At 36.6% G+C, this 18,011-nt stretch overlaps 1 protein-coding gene across 1 annotated transcript in view; it reads left to right on the top strand.

The window, feature by feature from the left end:
• Positions 1-18,011, top strand: part of BRIP1 (BRCA1 interacting DNA helicase 1) — a 199,797-nt gene that overhangs the window by 121,188 nt on the left and 60,598 nt on the right. Inside the window, 2 exon segments of the mRNA XM_081585017.1 lie at positions 10,953-11,112; positions 12,078-12,199. Of these exon segments, the coding sequence (XP_081441143.1) occupies positions 10,953-11,112; positions 12,078-12,199 (282 nt within the window).

Raw genomic sequence — 18,011 nt, 5'->3', positions numbered from 1 at the left:
AAATCACAATATCGCAGTTCTGCTGGCAATCAGCCATTGTCCTTAGGTTGCCTGGGGACTGTCCAAACATCAGGTATGGTTGAAGGGACTTGCTATGAATAAATCTTCTAACCTTTATATATGACTCGAGCTATTTCAGAAATTGAGAACCAAAGATTCCCCTAATAGTTCTTATTGCTCAGGAAATTCCAAGGATTTTAGAAGCTGTGTGCGAAGAACAGGGATAAATCCAAAATATATATGTATTTATATTTCTTTTATAAATCACAGCATCACACATTGCTTCCTCAATATGTCAGTCTGAGCATCTATTTGTAATCTTGCCTCCCAGTCTTGGCCCTTTTCCAGTGTTGCCTTTATGAGTGAAAGGTATCACAGTTTATATTTGAACTAATCAGGGGATGTCTATGAGCCTTCTTCTCTCTTTCCTATCATCTCCAATCTAACATCCATGAGAAATTGGGATTTAGTCCTGGAATGCAAGCATTGTTCAACATGTGAAAATCAATTAATATAATACACATGAATAGAATGAAGAAAAAAATGATCATTTGACAATGTGATTTTACATGATGTAAAATATGTCATAAGGTATAATTCTTTTGGTATGTTGCTGAACTTTGCTAGTATATGTTGAAGTTTTTGCGTTGGTATTTATACGGAGTATTGGTCTATAGTTAATTTTTGTCTGTAGTGTCTTTGTTTGCCTTTCATATCAGGGTAAGGCTGGCCTCTAGATTGGGTCAGAAAATGTTCTCTCTTGTTCATTCTCTTGGAAGAGTGTGAGAAGGATTGATATTAATTCTTTAATGTTTGATGGAATTCATCAGTGAAACTACCTGTCTAGGGATTTTCTTTGTTGGAAAGTTTTCGATTACTGATTCAATCTCCTTACTTGTTATAAGTCAACTCAGATTTTCTATTCATGATTCAGTTTTTTGAGATTGTGTATTTATAGGAATTTTCCCATTATGTCCTGATTATTATTCAATTTGATAGCATACAATTGTTCATAGTATTATGATCCTTTTTATTTCTATAAAGTTGGTGGTAATGTCTCCACTTTCTTGTGTGGTTTGAGTAATTTGAGTTGTCTTTTTTTTTTTTTCCCTTAGTCAGTCTAGCTAAAGATTTGTCAATTTTGTTGATCTTCAAAGAACCAACTTTCTTTCCTCTATTTTTTTTCTGTTCTCTATTTCATTTATTTCTGCTCTAATCTTAATTTTTTCTTCTAATTTTTAGCGTAATTTGCTCTACTGTATAGTGCAGTTAGGTATTAATTTGAGGTCTTTTTAATGTTTGCATTTACAGCTAAAATATCTTTCATAGCACGGTTTCACTGTGTCTTGTAAGTTATATTTGTATTTTTGTTTTGATATGTCCAAAGGTATTTTCTAATTTTGCTTGTAATTTCTGATTTTATCCAATGATTGTTTAAAAGTGTGTTGTTTATATTGTATAGCACAGGGAATTATAGCAATTATCTTGTAATAACTCATAATGGAATATAATCTGCAAAAATATTGAATCCCTATTCTCTTCACAAGAAAACAGCATAATATTGTAAGTCAACTGTACTTTAATTTTTTAAAAGCGTGTTGTTTAATTTTCATTTTTGTGTGAATTTTTCAGTTTTCTTTATGTTGTTGATTTCTGTTTCCATCTCACTGTAGTCATAAAAACCACTGAATCCTTTTAAAATTTGCTTTGTATTGTGGCCTAACCTGTGATCTATCCTAGAGGATGTTTTACACACAACTGAGACAAATGTGTATTTTGCTTTGTTAGATGGAGTGTTCTGTATATGTCTGTTAGCTCTAATTAGTTTATGATATTTTTCAAGTTCTCTTTTCCTTGTTGAATTTCTATCTGGTTGTTTTGTTCATTACTGACATTGGAACATTGAAACTTGTTACTATTATAGTAGAACTATTTGTTTCTCTCTGATCTGTCAATTTTTTGTTTTATGTGTTTTGGGGCTCTGTTCTTACATAATTGTATGTTTATAATTATATCTTCATGAATTGATGCTTTTTCAATATATAATATTCTTTGTCACTGACAATTTTTTACTTAAAGCCCACTTTTTATGGCTTTGTTTTCCAGCATCTTTTTTATTTCAACTGAAAGGCTCCCCCTCCCCCTAGTATTTCTTATAAGGAATCTCATGGTGATGAACTCCCCCAACTTTTGTAATCCTGGGAAAGTTTATTTCTCCTCCTTCTCCTCCCCCTAACCTCTTCTTATCCTCCTCCTCTTCCCATTCTTTCTGCATTTTGTAGGGCCGATTTTTTCTCTCAGCACTTTGAATATATTATCCCATTCCCTTTTTGTTTTGCTCTTGCTACTTTCAAAATTCTCTCTGTCCTTGATTTTTTGAAAATTTGTTTATAATATGTCTCAGTGTAACCTTCTTGGGATTCACCCTTTTTGGTGTCTGTTGGTTTCTCAAACCTGGATATCCATTCTCCCCTACCAGATACAAGAAGTTTCTGGCTACTAATTCTTTAAATAAACTTTGTACCTTTCTCTCACTTTGTTTTTTTGCCTTCTATGTATATTTGTCTATTTGAGGGTGTCTTGTAAATCCCCCAGGCTTTCTTGACTCTATTTCATTCTCTTTTCTTTATATTTGTCTGACTGGATCATTTAAATGACCTGTGTTTTAGTTCACTGATTCATTATTTTGATTGTCTGTGTCTGCTGTTGAATCCCTCTTGTGAATTTTTTATGTCAGTTACTGTATTCTTCAGCTCCAAAATTTCTGTTTTGCTCTGTTTTATATTTTCTGGGTTTTTTTTTTAAATTCTCATTTTATTCATGTATCATTTCCCTGAGCTTGTTGAGCATCTTTATGATTGTTATTTTAAATTCTTCATCAGGTAATTTATATACCTCCATTCTTTATGGTTGATTTTCTGGAATTTATTTTGTTCCTTTGATTGGGTCATTTCCTCCTGTTTCTTCATGTTCCATGTGACTTTGGGTTTGTATCTACCCATTTAAAAAACCTTTTCTGTGGATGTTCCTTCTCTTGACTTGTGTGTGTAGATTCCTGATTAGAAGGGTTTTTCAGTTTCTTTCTTTTTTTCAAGAACTCGTAATTTTTTTGTTCCCTCTGATTTTTTTTCTTTTTATCTGTGATACTACAGATTCTCTGAAGCTGCTGCAAACCACTCAGCTCTCTTTCATTCTCCACAGGCCTTTAGAAATGCCAGGTCACATCAACTCTCTGAGTTGAGCAAGACAGAAACCAGTCCCTCCAAACTAGCCCCCAACAAAATTTGAAATGTTGTATATCCTCCACACTGCTCTTCTCATGTCCAGGGTAGAGGTCAGCAAGCTGTATTGGCCTCTGTCTGCTAGTCCTCTAGTGTGGCAGCAAGCCACTCAGCTCTCTTTTGTTCTCAGTGGCCCTTTGGCATCTAGAGCGTGCTAGATCTTGTCAGTACTCTGAGATATGTGACCCAGAAACCAGTCCCTCAGGCAGCTCTCTGCCTGTACATTGGACATATGGTCCAATAACTTCTCAGAGAGAAACTGGGAGTTGGGGATTTTATCACAGTAGTGAAGCACTGAACCAGGGGAAGAGACTATGGTGAGTGCAGGTTATTCTAAACCTTTGTCTTTGTACTTAGGGGCCCCCAACCTGACAGTGCATAGATTTAGGCAAGAGAGAAACCAGTCCCCTGGGAAGCGCCCCCTAAAAGTCTGCTTTTAACTCCCTTATGTGGGAGAAGTTTGGAGTTGAAAGTTTTCTTCCAGTTGCACCATGCTTAGCAGCGAGGAGAGACAAAGGCGAAAGTTCTGCCACAAATTCTGGTGAATCATGATAGCCTTTGTTGATAATAAACACTGGAATAGTATACATTTGATCTTTTATGGAATGTTGCAGGTGTCTTGAGATATCTAACTGGTGAATTTTATTAGGCCATTGAATATATAAATATTCATGTAGCAGGGCAATCAGGGCTTTAAATACATACGAATTTTGGAGTTTCAGGCTAGATTTATTGACCAATCTTTAGATGTGTAATGTTCTCTCACTATAAACGCCATGAAGGCAAGAACTTTTTCTGTAATGTTCTCCACTTTATTCTTAGATTTCTGATGTTTCTGGCACATTGTAGGGATTAGTATTTTTGCTGTTGTTTGTTTTCCTATCTTAATCCTCTATCCCCACTGTCCTGATGTTAATAAAAGCATTAACAAGATATACATATTTCATACTTACATAAGGTCACATACGGGACTTCCCTGGTTGTCCAGCAGCTAAGACTCCACACTCCCAATGCTGAGGACCCAGATTCCATCCTTGGCCAGGGACCTAGTTAGTTAGTTAGTTCAGCAGCTCAGTCGTGTCCGACTCTTTGCGACCCCATGAATCGAAGCACGCCAGGCCTCCCTGTCCATCACCAACTCCCAGAGTTTACCCAAACTCATGTCCATCGAGTCGGTGATGCCATCCAACCATTTCATCCTCTGTCGTCCCCTTCTCCCCCTGCCCCCAATTCTTCCAAGCACCAGGGTCTTTTCCAATGAGTCAACTTTTTGCATGAGGTGGCCAGAGTATTGGAGTTTCAGCTTCAACATCAGTCCTTCCAATGAGCACCCAGGACTGACCTCCTTTAGGATGTACTGGTTGCATCTCCTTGCAGTCCAAGGGACTCTCAAGAGTCTTCTCCAACACCACAGTTCAAAAGCATCAATTCTTCCACGCTCAGCTTTCTTTATAGTCCGACTCTCACATCTGTACATGACCACTGGAAAAACCATAGCCTTGACTAGACAGACCTTTGTTGGCAAAGTAATGTCTCTGCTTTTAAATATGCTATCTAGGTTGGTCATAACCTTCCTTCCAAGGAGTAAGCGTCTTTTAATTTCATGGCTGCAATCACCATCAGCAGTGATTTTGGAGCCCAAAAAAATAAAATCAGCCACTGTTTCCACTGTTTCCCCATCTATTTCCCATGAAGTGATGGGACCAGATGCCGTGATCTTAGTTTTCTGAATGTTGAGCTTTAAGCCAACTTTTTCACTCTCCTCTTTCACTTTCATCAGAGGCTTTTTAGTACTTCTTCACTTTCTGCCATAAGGGTGGTGTCATCTGCGTATCTGAGGTTATTGATATTTCTCCCGGCAATCTTGATTCAAGCTTGTGTTTCTTCCAGCCCCGTGTTTCTCGTGATGTACTCTGCATATAAGTTAAATAAGCAGGGTGACAATGTACAGCCTTGACGTACTCCTTTTCCTATTCGGAACCAAATCTGTTGTTCCATGTCCAGTTCTAACTGTTGCTTCCTGACCTGCATATAGGTTTCTCAAGAGACAGGTCAGGTGGTCTGGTATTCCCATCTCTTGAAGAATTTTCCACAGTTTATTGTGATCCACACAGTCAAATATAGAGAGTAATAAAATGAACACCTTGTCCTTACTACCAGTCTGTTGTTCGAGGTCAGGGAACTAGATCCCACATTTTGCAACGAAGAGTGTGCATGCCCAACTAAAGATCCCACATGTCACAATGAAGATTGAAGATCCTGCATGCTGCAACTAAGACCTGGTGCAGCCAAATTAATTAATGTTTAAAAGTAAACAAATAAATAAAATATACCTTCAGCACTAAAAAAGATCATGTATAATACATATATATTAATAAAATGAAAATATCAAAACTATCACTAAAGAACTAAATGTTACTGCTAACTGGATGCTGCTTCACATTCCCATCACTTTCTTCATTCCCTCAGGTTTAATGATTGTACTAAAGTTTATAATTTTAATTTTTTTAAGTGATTTTAACCACATAATATGGGCTTCCCTAGTGGTTCAGGCAGTAAAGAATCTGCCTGCAGTGCAGGAGACCCAGGTTCAATCCCTGGGTCAGGAAGATCCCCTGGAGAAAGGAATGCTAACCCACTCCAGTATTCTTGACAGAGGAGCCTGGTGGGCTACATTCCTTGGGATCACAAAGAATTGGACATGGCTGAGTGACTAACATCACACACACACCACATATATATGTATTCCACAATGCATATATATTCCTAAGCAGTATGTTAGATTTGCTTTTTGTTTTTGAATTTTTTAAAAAATATGATATTGTACATAATTTTCTCCATTTTGCTTTTTTAAATCCATGACAGAAGTTCATTTGTTTTTATTACTTATTATATACTTCCTGTAGCACAATTTACACTTTACCCTTTGTATGTATTTTTGGCTGCATTGGGTCTTAACTTGTGACACACAGACTCAGTTGCCCTGTGGCATATGGGATCTTAGCTCCGAGACTAGGGCTTGAACTCATGTCCCCTGCATTCGAAGGCCGATTCTTAACCACTGGAGAATCCCAATAAATATTTTTAAGACCTTTCTAGTCTTATTTATTTTATGTTCTGCTGCTTAAATCATGTTTCTATTGACATTTTGTGGTAAATGACAAGCTGGTTGGTTTTTCTAAGTAATTTTTTTCCATTTTGTTTTCCTGAACCTAGAATTTTATGGAAACTTTTTCAGATTTTTATGGAGATAAATTTATTTCATTTTGAAATGAATGACTCTTCTGTTAATATCTGTTTCCAGGGAATCTATATATGATTCCCGATTTTTAAAATTTATTAATATGTCCTTTGTGGATTTATATATATTGTTTTCCATTTAAAAGAATTATTCTTTTCCATTCAGCACCAAGTTTCCTACATACATTAGGGCAAGGTTGATGATTCTTATAAGTTTCAATCTATATTCATGTTAATTTCATCTAATTCATCTGTTGGTATCTTAGAGAGGTATGTTGAAATCCTCTGTACATTTAGGGACTATAGTATTTGCAGTATTTATCATTGTGTTTCTTGCTAGTTTTTTTTCTATTTTTTTATTGTCAGACTATGTCTTAAGACATAAAGATTCATGAGTGCTGTATCTTTTTGGTGGAGGTACTTTATATATATATGGATATATTGTATGTTTCTCTTAAAGCTTTTTACTTTGAAGTCTACTTTTTTATGGCTGTGATACACCTGATTTCTTTTGGTAAATAGACGCCTCAGATATCTTTTTCCATGTCTTCATTTTTAATATTTATTTGTGGTTTAATTTAAGTATTTCTGTTGATAAACAACATATAGTTGATTTTCTTTTTCCTCTCCCCACTACTTCCCTTCTCCCCTCCCTTCTTCTAAATGAACTGATTGTCTCATTTTTTCATAAATGAATTAAATTTGTGTTTTCTTTGATTCTTTGCCATATTTGGACTTATTTTCTGCCATCTTATTTTGTGCTTTCTTTTACCTCTTTTCCTCTCATGTTTACCTTATTCTATTGATGTGGTTTTTTTATCCTCCATTCGTGCTTTTAAGTGTTTTGGAAGTATCCTATTTATCATTGTTTTAATGAAATATCTTTACTGTTATACACTTTGCATACCTTACAGTTTACTCACCTGAAGTGTATAATTCAGTAAGTTTTATTATGTTTACAAAGTTCACCAATTTTAGAACATTTTCGGGCAAGAATGCTGGAATGGGTTACCATTTCTTCCTCGAGGGGATCCTTCCGATCCAGGGATCACACCTGCGTCTTCTACATTGGCAGGCAGGTTAGTTTACCACTGAGCTACCAGAAAGTGAAAGTGAAGTCGCTCAGTTGTGTCCGACTCTTTGCGACCCCATGGACTGTAGCCTACCAGGCTCCTCCGTCCATGGGATTCTCCAGGCAAGAATACTGGAGTGGGTTGCCATTTCCTTCTCCAGGGAATCTTCCCAACCCAGGGATCGAACCCGGGTCTCCCGCATTGGAGGCAGATGCTTTAACCTCTGAGCTACCAGGGAAGCCCATAATATCCAGTTTCTGGACTTGGTGGTAAATATTAATAGTGTGGCACTTTGGAGAGGCTAATACATGTTAGATTGCATGAAAATTTTCTTGAAAAATGTTTGGTTAATCACTTCTTAGCTATTTTTATGTATTTCAAATAGTTCTTTTTAATTAAAGCAAGTTTGAATGATTTATACATAGGGGGAAATTCTGTTCAAGTTATAAAATTTGCATTAGCAGTAGTTTTTCAGATCTACCTTTTTGTTCTCTCCTGCCCTCCAAATTATAATCTTACATGTCAGTATTCTACCCTGACAATTTAGTTTTCAAAGTTTAATAGGATCAAAGAACTTTAAAAATTCCTTTAGATATATCAACAAGCTTAGCAGCTTTATTTTGCAGATAATTTTTTTAAAGACCCAGTAATGTAACAGTTTTTTATGTAAGTTTTCTGAAGTAATTGATAGTACTTATTGTACTTTTAAATTGTGATATCCACAATTTATTTATAAACTTGGGGCCATTTTCATTGTCCATAAATTTCTGAACTTCTTAGAATCCAAAATCAGTGGATAGAATGTCTTTTATAGTTATCCATTGTAGCAAATTTTGAAATATTGCATATGTCACACCTGCTTTAAAATTTTTCTGAGCTTTTGTAAACAAATATTTTCTGAATCATTTATAACTCTTTGATATTCTCAATTCTGTTCTGCATAATGGGGGAAAAATCCCTGCTGGATTTTGGGGGAAAATTTCTACTTTGATCCAATTTCCTTTTTATTTCTCAGATTTTCCTTCATAAAGAGATGTTAATCTATTAAAATGGAATATATTTTGGAATCATCAACTTAATGGTCTTCCTTAAGTAAAGTGAAAGTGAAGTCAGTCAGTAAAATGCTGTGTATTTCTTCAGATTTTGAAGGTTTAAAAAAACACTGGAGTTGTTATTCTCTTGGATTCAAGGAATCAGAGATGAAATATTATTTGTGTTTTCAGAAAACAGTATAGCACCATTGAACTTAATTCTATTAAGAATCAATAATTATGCAGATTCATGATACATTTCATCTGGTTTTACATCCTTGGGATATTTTTATGCTCTTCTAACTGAATTACAGTGGCTAGAAGAGACTTAAGAATTTGCATGATAAGAAACTTTGATTCAGAAGGTGTATATTCAAAAAGTAAATTCTAATAGCCAAAGTAAAGAAGTTTTTAAAATTAATAATATCCCTGTTATTTTTTACCTGTTAACATGGTGTTATGGGAAATTTTTATTCTTATTGATCAGAATACCCTGATCAATGTATAATATGAAATGAATTGTTTTACCAATTAGTGATTTTCTTAGTGTGTTCTGGTTGTTGGAACAAAATACTCCAGACCTGGTAGCTTGTAAACAATGGAATCGTAATTTCTCACAGTCTTGGAGGCTGCAAGTCAAAGATTAGGGTGCCAGCATGGTTGGATCAGGACCCTCTTCCTGTGGGGAGCCAGTTCTCTCTTGCTATGCCCTCGTGGTAGAAGGGGCAAAGGAACTCTGTGAGATCTCAAAAATAAGAGCACTTTCCCATTTGTGAAAGCTCCATGCTCATGACCAAATCACTTTTAAAGACCCTACTTCCAGATACCTTTATCTTTAGAGATTAGGATTTCAACATATGATTTTGGAGGGATACAAACATTTAGACCATAGCAGTGATTTTTTAAAAATTTGTTTTGTTGTCTTATTATTATTTCCAAAAATAGATACATTTTTGGAAAATACAAAAATTCTGAGGAAATAAATCATCTTATAAAAATTAGCTTTTGTTCTCTGGAAGATTTGAAGTAATTTTTTGATGCTTGCCTATATTGTGACTTCCCTGGTAGCTCAGACGGTAAAGCATCTGCCTACAATGTGGGAGACCCGGGTTCGATCCCTGGGTCAGGAAGATCCCCTGGAGAAGGAAGTGGCAACCGAGTCTAGTATTCTTGCCTGGAAAATCCCATGGATGGAGGAGCCTGGTAGGCTACAGTCCATGGGGTCGCAAAGAGTTAGATACGACTGAGAACCTTCACTTCCCTCACTGCCTATATTGTAATAATTGGCCCATATTACATAGAACTCTTTGCATAAAACAAATAAAACAGTTCAACTTAAGTCATAATAATCTCTATTGCAAGTTTTTGTTTTTTTAAATTTATTTCAGCTTTTATCTTTACTAACTTCTGCTTTCTTATTACCTTTACTCCATACCACATCTTTTGGATTGTGGGTGTGTTTTTTAGTCATTCAGATCTAAAGATGTCATGAATTCTGTTGATTTCTTCTCTGTATGTTCTCTTTTGTTGTTATTTATTTTCTTTTTGCATCTTTATTGAGATATAATTGGCATATAACCCATATGCTCTTTAAGAATATAATCTTTAGTGTTGGGCTTGTATGTTTGTTTTTTCTCACTAACTTTATGTTATTGATGTTTAATCTAAGTTTGTATTATTGTTAGAATATGTGGTTAATCTGATATTGTTTGAAATTTGTTGAAAGTCCTTTTGAAATCTCTCACACGGTTGTTTTTGTAAATGTTCCATTTGTGCTTTTATGTTTTGTATTTGTTGGCTGCCTGAGGTTCTATTTGTATATTTACTCAATTCAGTTTGTCAATGATGATCAAATTTTCAAGCAGCGTGGCTGCCTATATACTATGTAAAATGATCTTTAAAAATCTTAATTTAGTTAAGGATATTAAGAACTTTACCTTAGATTTAGCGATAACTTAAAATTTATGAACTTCGAAGTAATTTTTTTCCTGCTTCTGAAATCCCCAAGATAGCAGTGATAGACACAGTAGCAGGAGCAGCAGTAATGTTAGAAGTAATAATAATGTTAACAGCAGCCATAGCAGCTAACATTTATGGAGCTCTTACTGTATGCAGGGCCTCATTCAAAGCTTCCTAAATTGGTTAATGAATTTACCCAGTTACAACTCTATGATGTATAATTGTTTTCCTCGTTTTCTAGACTAAAACACAGAAACGTTAATACTCTTGCCATAGTCACATTGTAATCAGATTGTCTTTCAACAGATAAATGTAAGTTTGTTCAGTTGGACAAACAAGAAACTCAATGTTTTCTTTCCCCTTTTCAGTTATTAGAAAAGTTAAAAGAACGTTGGCTCTCTACTGGTTTATGGCATAATCTGGAGTTGGTGAAGACAGTCATTGTAGAACCACAGGGAGGAGAAAAAATTGATTTTGATGAATTACTGCAGGTGTACTACGATGCAATCAAGTACAAAGGAGAAAAAGGTAATTGGAAATTCTTTGATGGTCAGTGAAAAAATTTTTTACCATAAAGTGAGAAGTTGGTGCTGTTAGAATTGTATTTGTATTGCCTTTTTTCAAAAATTATTTCTGTAATCCTGAGTGAAAGGAAAATTAGGTTAAAGAAATTCTTGTTTGAAGTTGTCCTCCTATGAGTACTTTCACGTGAAGATTCCAGTTTAGTTTTAAGAAATGGCATTCCTTCAGGTATTATCCTATAAACTTCCTTACACTACCTAAAATGTTTTATCAAAGAAGATGGTAGAATATGCATTAATATCTTCCTTACTAGCGGAAGGAGGTTACATTTTTATGCAAAAATATACTTTGTGCTTATATTTAGTTGCATAAGGTAAACATAACTGAAGGCTAAATTTCCAAGTTAGAAAATGCCCATAAAACATTTGATAGGAAGGGCTAATAATAATAACTTATGAACAGTGCAACATCACAAAGATGCTATAACATGATTGTCAATATCCTTGTATGATTAGATTATACATAGAGTATTCTTTGTGTGTATGTTTTAAATACTTTTCAGTATAATATTGATCCAACATGATACAGAGTCATTTAAATCCTTCTGATAACTTTACATTCTGGTGGTAAAGGTAGTGATCTCGATTTCAGTATTTTAAAGATAAAACAGTTGATTCACAATTGCTTAGTTCACATGCAGGTTATTACTCTGACATGGTTTTTCTATATAGTTTAACTGGGAGATACACAGTTTGTAAATTGGTCCTACCATGTTGTGTCAAAATGTAATTTTGCTTTCTTCATTTGAAGACATTGAACTTTAAAAACTTTACCATATACGAGTTTTTAATTTGATGCTTTTCAATTTGATATTATAGTTAATAATGAGGTCTTCTCAAAATGACAAGAATAAGACATTTTCTGGGAATCTTGATTATGCTTTTAAAAATGTTAATTTTCTGTTGCTTAAGATGGAGCCCTCCTGGTGGCAGTCTGTCGTGGTAAAGTGAGTGAGGGTCTGGATTTCTCAGATGATAATGCCCGTGCTGTCATAACAATAGGAATTCCTTTTCCAAATGTAAAAGATCTTCAGGTAGGCCATCAAAGCCTTAGAAGCTGTGTTTATCACAGAAGTTGTTCGTTTTGTGTAAAGTTAACTATACATTTTTCTTGTATCCTCAGACATTCTATGTTAATGCTCTAGTGACTCAGAATGAGTGAGAAAGGTTTAGTAGATATGGGTTTATTTATTTATTTTTTCCATTGATTATTTATTTATTATTATCTGTTAATTTATTTATTTTAGTTGGGGGCTAATTACTTTACAATATTGTAGTGGTTTTTGCCATACACTGACATGAATCAGCGATGGGTTTACATGTGTTCCCCATCCTGAACCCCCCTCCTACCTCCCTCCCCATCCCATCCCTCTGGGTCATCCCATTGCCCCAGCCCTGAGCGTTTGTCTCATGCATTGAACCTGGAATGGCATTCTGCTTCACATACGATAATATACATGTTTCAGTGCTATTCTCTCAGATCGTCCCACCCTCACCTTCTCCCACAAAGTCCATAACACTGTTCTATTGATCTGTGTTTCTTTTTCTGTCTTGCATATAGGGTTATCGTTACCATTTTTCAAATTCCATATATATGCATTAGTATACTGCACTGGTGTTTTTCTTTCTGGCTTACTTCAGTCTGTATAATGGGCTCCAGTTTCATCCATCTTAATAGAACTGCTTCAAATGTATTCTTTTTCAGTTCAGTTCAGTTCAGTCGCTCAGTCGTCTCCGACTCTTTGCGACCCCATGAATTGCAGCACGCCAGGCCTCTCTGTCCATCACCAACTCCCAGAATCTACCCAATCCCAAGACCATCGAGTCAGTGATGCCATCCAACCATCTCATCCTCTGTCATCCCCTTCTCCTCCCGCCCCCAATCCTACCCAGCATTAGGATCTTTTCCAATGAGTCAACCCTTCGCATGAGGTGGCCAAAGTATTGGAGTTTCAGCTTCAACATCAGACCTTCCAATGAACACCCAGGATTGATCTCTTTTAGGATGGATTGATTGGATCTCCTTGCAGTCCAAGGGACTCTCAAGAGTCTTCTCCAACACCACAGTTCAAAAGCATCAATTCTGTGGCGCTCAGCTTTCTTCACCGTCCAACTCTCACATCCATACATGACCACTGGAAAAACCATAGCCTTGACTAGACGGACTTTTGTTGGCAAAGTAATGTCTCTGCTTTTAAATATGCTATCTAGGTTGGTGATAACCTTCCTTCCAAGGAGTAAGCGTCTTTTAATTTCATGGCTGCGGTCACCATCAGCAGTGATTCTGGAGCCCAAAAAAATAAAGTCTGACACTGTTTCCACTGTTTCCCCATCTATTTGCCATGAAGTGATGGGACCAGATGCCATGATCTTAGTTTTGTGAACGTTGAGCTTTAAGCCAACTTTTTCACTCTCCTCTTTCACCTTCATCAAGAGGCTCTTTACTTCTTCACTTTCTGCCATAAGGGTGGTGTCATCTGCATATCTGAGGTTATTGATATTTCTCCCGGCAATCTTGATTCCAGCTTGTGTTTCTTCCAGCCCAGCATTTCTCATGATGTATCTGCATATAAGTTAAATAAGCAGGGTGACAATATACAGCCTTGACGTACTCCTTTTCCTATTTGGAACCAGTCTGTTGTTCCATGTCCCATTCTAACTGTTGCTTCCTGACCTGCATACAGGTTTCTCAAGAGACAGGTCAGATGGTCTGGTATTCCCATCTCTTTCAGAATTTTCCACAGTTTTTTGTGATCCACACAGTCAAAGGCTTTGGCATAGTCAATAAAGCAGAAATAGATGTTTTTCTGGAACTCTCTGGCTTTTTTTGATGATGCAGTGGATATTGGCAATTTGATCTCTGGTTCCTCTGCCTTTTCTAAAACCAGCTTGAACATCTGGAAGTTCACGGTTCACATATTGCTGAAGCCTGTCTTGGAGAATTTTGAGCATTACCTTACTAGCATGTGAGATGAGTGCAATTGTGCGATAGTTTGAGCATTCTTTGGCATTGCCTTTCTTTGGGATTGGAACGAAAACTAACCTTTTCCAGTCCTGTGGCCACTGCTGAGTTTTCCAAATTTGCTGGCATATCGAGTGCAGCACTTTCACAGCATCACCTTTGAGGATTTGAAATAGCTCAACTGGAATTCCATCACCTCCACTAGCTTTGTTCGTAGTGATGCTTTGCAGTCTTGTCTATCTCAATGAAACTAAGCCATGCCATGTGGGGCCACCCAAGATGGATGGGTCATGGTGGAGAGGTCTGACAGAATGTGGTCCACTGGAGAAGGGCATGGCAAACCACTTCAGTATTCTTGCCTTGAGAACCCCATGAACAGTATGAAAAGGCAAAAAGATAGGACACTGAAAGATGAATTCCCCAGGTCAGTAGGTGCCCAATATGCTAATGGAGATCAGTGGAGAAATAACTCCAAAAAGAATGATGGGATGGAGCCAAAGCAAAAACGATACCCAACTGTGGATGTGACTGGTGATAGACGCAAAGTCCGATGCTGTAAAGAGCAATATTGCATAGGAACCTGGAATGTTAGGTCAAGTCCGATGCTGTAAAGAGCAATATTGCATAGGAACCTGGAATGTTAGGTCCATGAATCAAGGCAGATTGGAAGTGGTCAAACAGGAGATGGCAAGAGTGAACATCGAAATTCTAGGAATCAGCGAACTAAGATGGACTGGAATGGGTGAATTTAACTCAGATGACCATTATATCTACTACTGTGGGCAAGAATCCCTTAGAAGAAATGGAGTAGCCATCATGGTCAACAAAAGAGTCCGAAATGCAGTACTTGGATGCAATCTCAAAAACGATAGAATGATCTCTGTTCGTTTCCAAGGCAAACCATTCAATATCACGGTAATCCAAGTCTATGCCCCTACCAGTAATGCCGAAGAAGCTGAAGTTGAACGGTTGTATGAAGACCTACAAGACCTTCTAGAACTACCACCCAAAAAAGATGTCCTTTTCATTATAGGGGACTGGAATGCAAAAGTAGGAAGTCAAGAAACACCTGTCGTAACAGGCAAGTTTGGCCTTGGAGTACAGAATGAAGCAGGGCAAAGGCTGATAGAGTTTTGCCACGAGAACACACTGGTAATAGCAAACACCCTCTTCCAACAACACAAGAGAAGACTCTGCACGTGGACATCACCAGGTGGTCAACACCGAAATCAGGTTGATTATATTCTATGCAGCCAAAGATGGAGAAGCTCTATACAGTCAGCAAAAACAAGACCGGGAGCAGACTGTGGCTCAGATCATGAACTGCTTATTGGCAAATTCAGACTTAAATTGAAGAAAGTAGGGAAAACCACTAGACCATTCAGGTATGACCTAGATCAAATGCCTTATGAGTATACAGTGGAAGTGACAAATAGATTTAAGGGACTAGACCTGTTAGACAGAGTGCCTGATGAACTGTGGACAGAGGTTTGTGACATTGTACAGGAGACAGGGATCAAGAAAATCCCCATGGAAAAGAAATGCAAAAAAGCAAAATGGCTGTCTGAGGAGGCCTTACAGATAGCTGGGAAGAGAAGAGAAGCGAAAAGCAAAGGAGAAAAGGAAAGATATTCCCATCTGAATGCAGAGTTCCAAAGAAGAGCAAGGAGAGATAAGAAAGCCTTCCTCAGCGATCAGTTCAAAGAAATAGAGGAAAACAACAGATTGGGAAAGACTAGAGATCTCTTCAAGAAAATTAGAGATACCAAAGGAACATTTCATGCAAAGATAGGCTTGATAAAGGACAGAAATGGTATGGACCTAACAGAAGCAGAAGATATTAAGAAGAGGTGGCAAGAATACACTGAAGAACTGTATTCTTTTTAATGGCTGAGTAATATTCCATTGTGTATATGTACCACAGCTTCCTTATCCGTTCCTCTGCTGATGGACATCTAGGTTGCTTCCATGTCCTGGCTATTGTAAACAGTGCTGTGATGAACATTGGAGTACACGCGTCTCTTTCAATTCTGGTTTCCTCGGTGTATATGCCCAGCAGTCGGATTGCTGGGTCATATGGCAGTTCTATTCCCAGTTTTTTAAGGAATCTCCACACTGTTCTCCATAGTGGCTGTACTAGTTTGCATTCCCACCAACAGTGTAAGAGGGTTCCCTTTTCTCCACACCCTCTCCAGCATTTATTGTTTGTAGACTTTTGGATAGCAGCCATTTTGACTGGTGTGAAATGGTACCTCATTGTAGTTTTGATTTGCATTTCTCTAATAATGAGTGATGTTGAGCATCTTTTCATGTGTTTGTTACCCATCTGTATGTCTTCTTCTTTTTTTTTTTTTTTTCATCTGTATGTCTTCTTTGGAGAAATGTCTGTTGAGTTCTTTGGCCTATTTTTTGATTGGGTCTTTTATTTTTCTTGAATTGAGCTGCAGGAGTTGCTTGTATATTTTTGAGATTAATTCTTTGTCCGTTGCTTCGTTTACTATTATTTTCTCCCATTCTGAAGGCTGTCTTTTCACCTTGCTTATAGTTTCCTTTGTTGTGCAAACACTTTTAAGTTTAATTAGGTCCCATTTGTTTATTTTTGCTTTTATTTCCAATATTCTGGGAGGTGGGTCATAGAGGATCCTGCTGTGATTTATGTTGGAGAGTGTTTTGCTTATGTTTTCCTCTAGGAGTTTTATAGTTTCTGGTCTTACATTTAGATCTTTAATCCATTTTGAGTTTATTTTTGTGTATGTTATTAGAAAGTGTTCTAGTTTCATTCTTTTACAGGTGGTTGACCAGTTTTCCCAGCACCACTTGTTAAAGAGATTGTCTTTTCTCCATTGTATATTCTTGCCTCCTTTGTCGAAGTTAAGGTGTCCATAGGTGCGTGGATTTATCTCTGGGCTTTCTATTTTGTTCCATTGATCTATGTTTCTATCTTTGTGCCAGTACCATACTGTCTTGATGACTGTGGCTTTGTAGTAGAGCCTGAAGTCAGGCAGGTTGATTCCTCCAGTTCCATTCTTCTTTCTCAAGATTGCTTTGGCTATTCGAGGTTTCTTATATTTCCATACAAATTGTGAAATTATTTGTTCTCGTTCTGTGAAAAATACCGTTGGTAGCTTGATAGGGATTGCATTGAATCTATAGATTGCTTTGGGTAGTATACTCATTTTCACTATATTAATTCTTCCAATCCATGAACACGGTATATTTCTCCATCTGTTTGTGTCCTCTTTGATTTCTTTCATCAATGTATTATAGTTTTCTATATATAAGTCTTTTGTTTCTTTAGGTAGATATATTCCTAAGTATTTTATTCTATTCGTTGCAGTGGTGAATGGTATTGTTTCCTTAATTTCTCTTTCTGTTTTCTCATCGTTTGTGTATAGGAATGCAAGGGATTTCTGTGTGTTAATTTTATATCCTGCAACTTTACTATATTCATTGATTAGCTCTAGTAATTTTCTGGTAGAATCTTTAGGGTTTTCTATGTAGAGGATCATGTCATCTGCAAAAAGTGAGAGTTTTACTTCTTCTTTTCCAGTCTGTATTCCTTTTATTTCTTTTTCTACTCTGATTGTTGTGGCCAAAACTTCCAAAACTATGTTGAATATAGTGATGAGAGTGGGCACCCTTGCCTTGTTCCTGACATTAGGGGAAATGCTTTCAATTTTTCACCATTGAGGATAATGTTTGCTGTGGGTTTGTCATATATAGCTTTTATTATGTTGAGGTATGTTCCTTGTATTCCTGCTTTCTGGAGGGTTTTTTTTTTATCATAAATGGATGTTGAATTTTGTCAAAGGCTTTTTCTGCATCTATTGAGATAATAATATGGTTTTTATCTTTCAATTTGTTAATGTGGTGTGTTACATTGA

This window comes from Giraffa tippelskirchi, chromosome 3, assembly GCF_054371585.1.
Source record: "Giraffa tippelskirchi isolate mGirTip1 chromosome 3, T2T-mGirTip1v1.2.pri, whole genome shotgun sequence".
NCBI lineage: Eukaryota > Metazoa > Chordata > Mammalia > Artiodactyla > Giraffidae > Giraffa > Giraffa tippelskirchi.
Note: the sequence above shows the minus strand (reverse complement) of the source record. Positions and strands in the feature narration are given on the sequence as shown.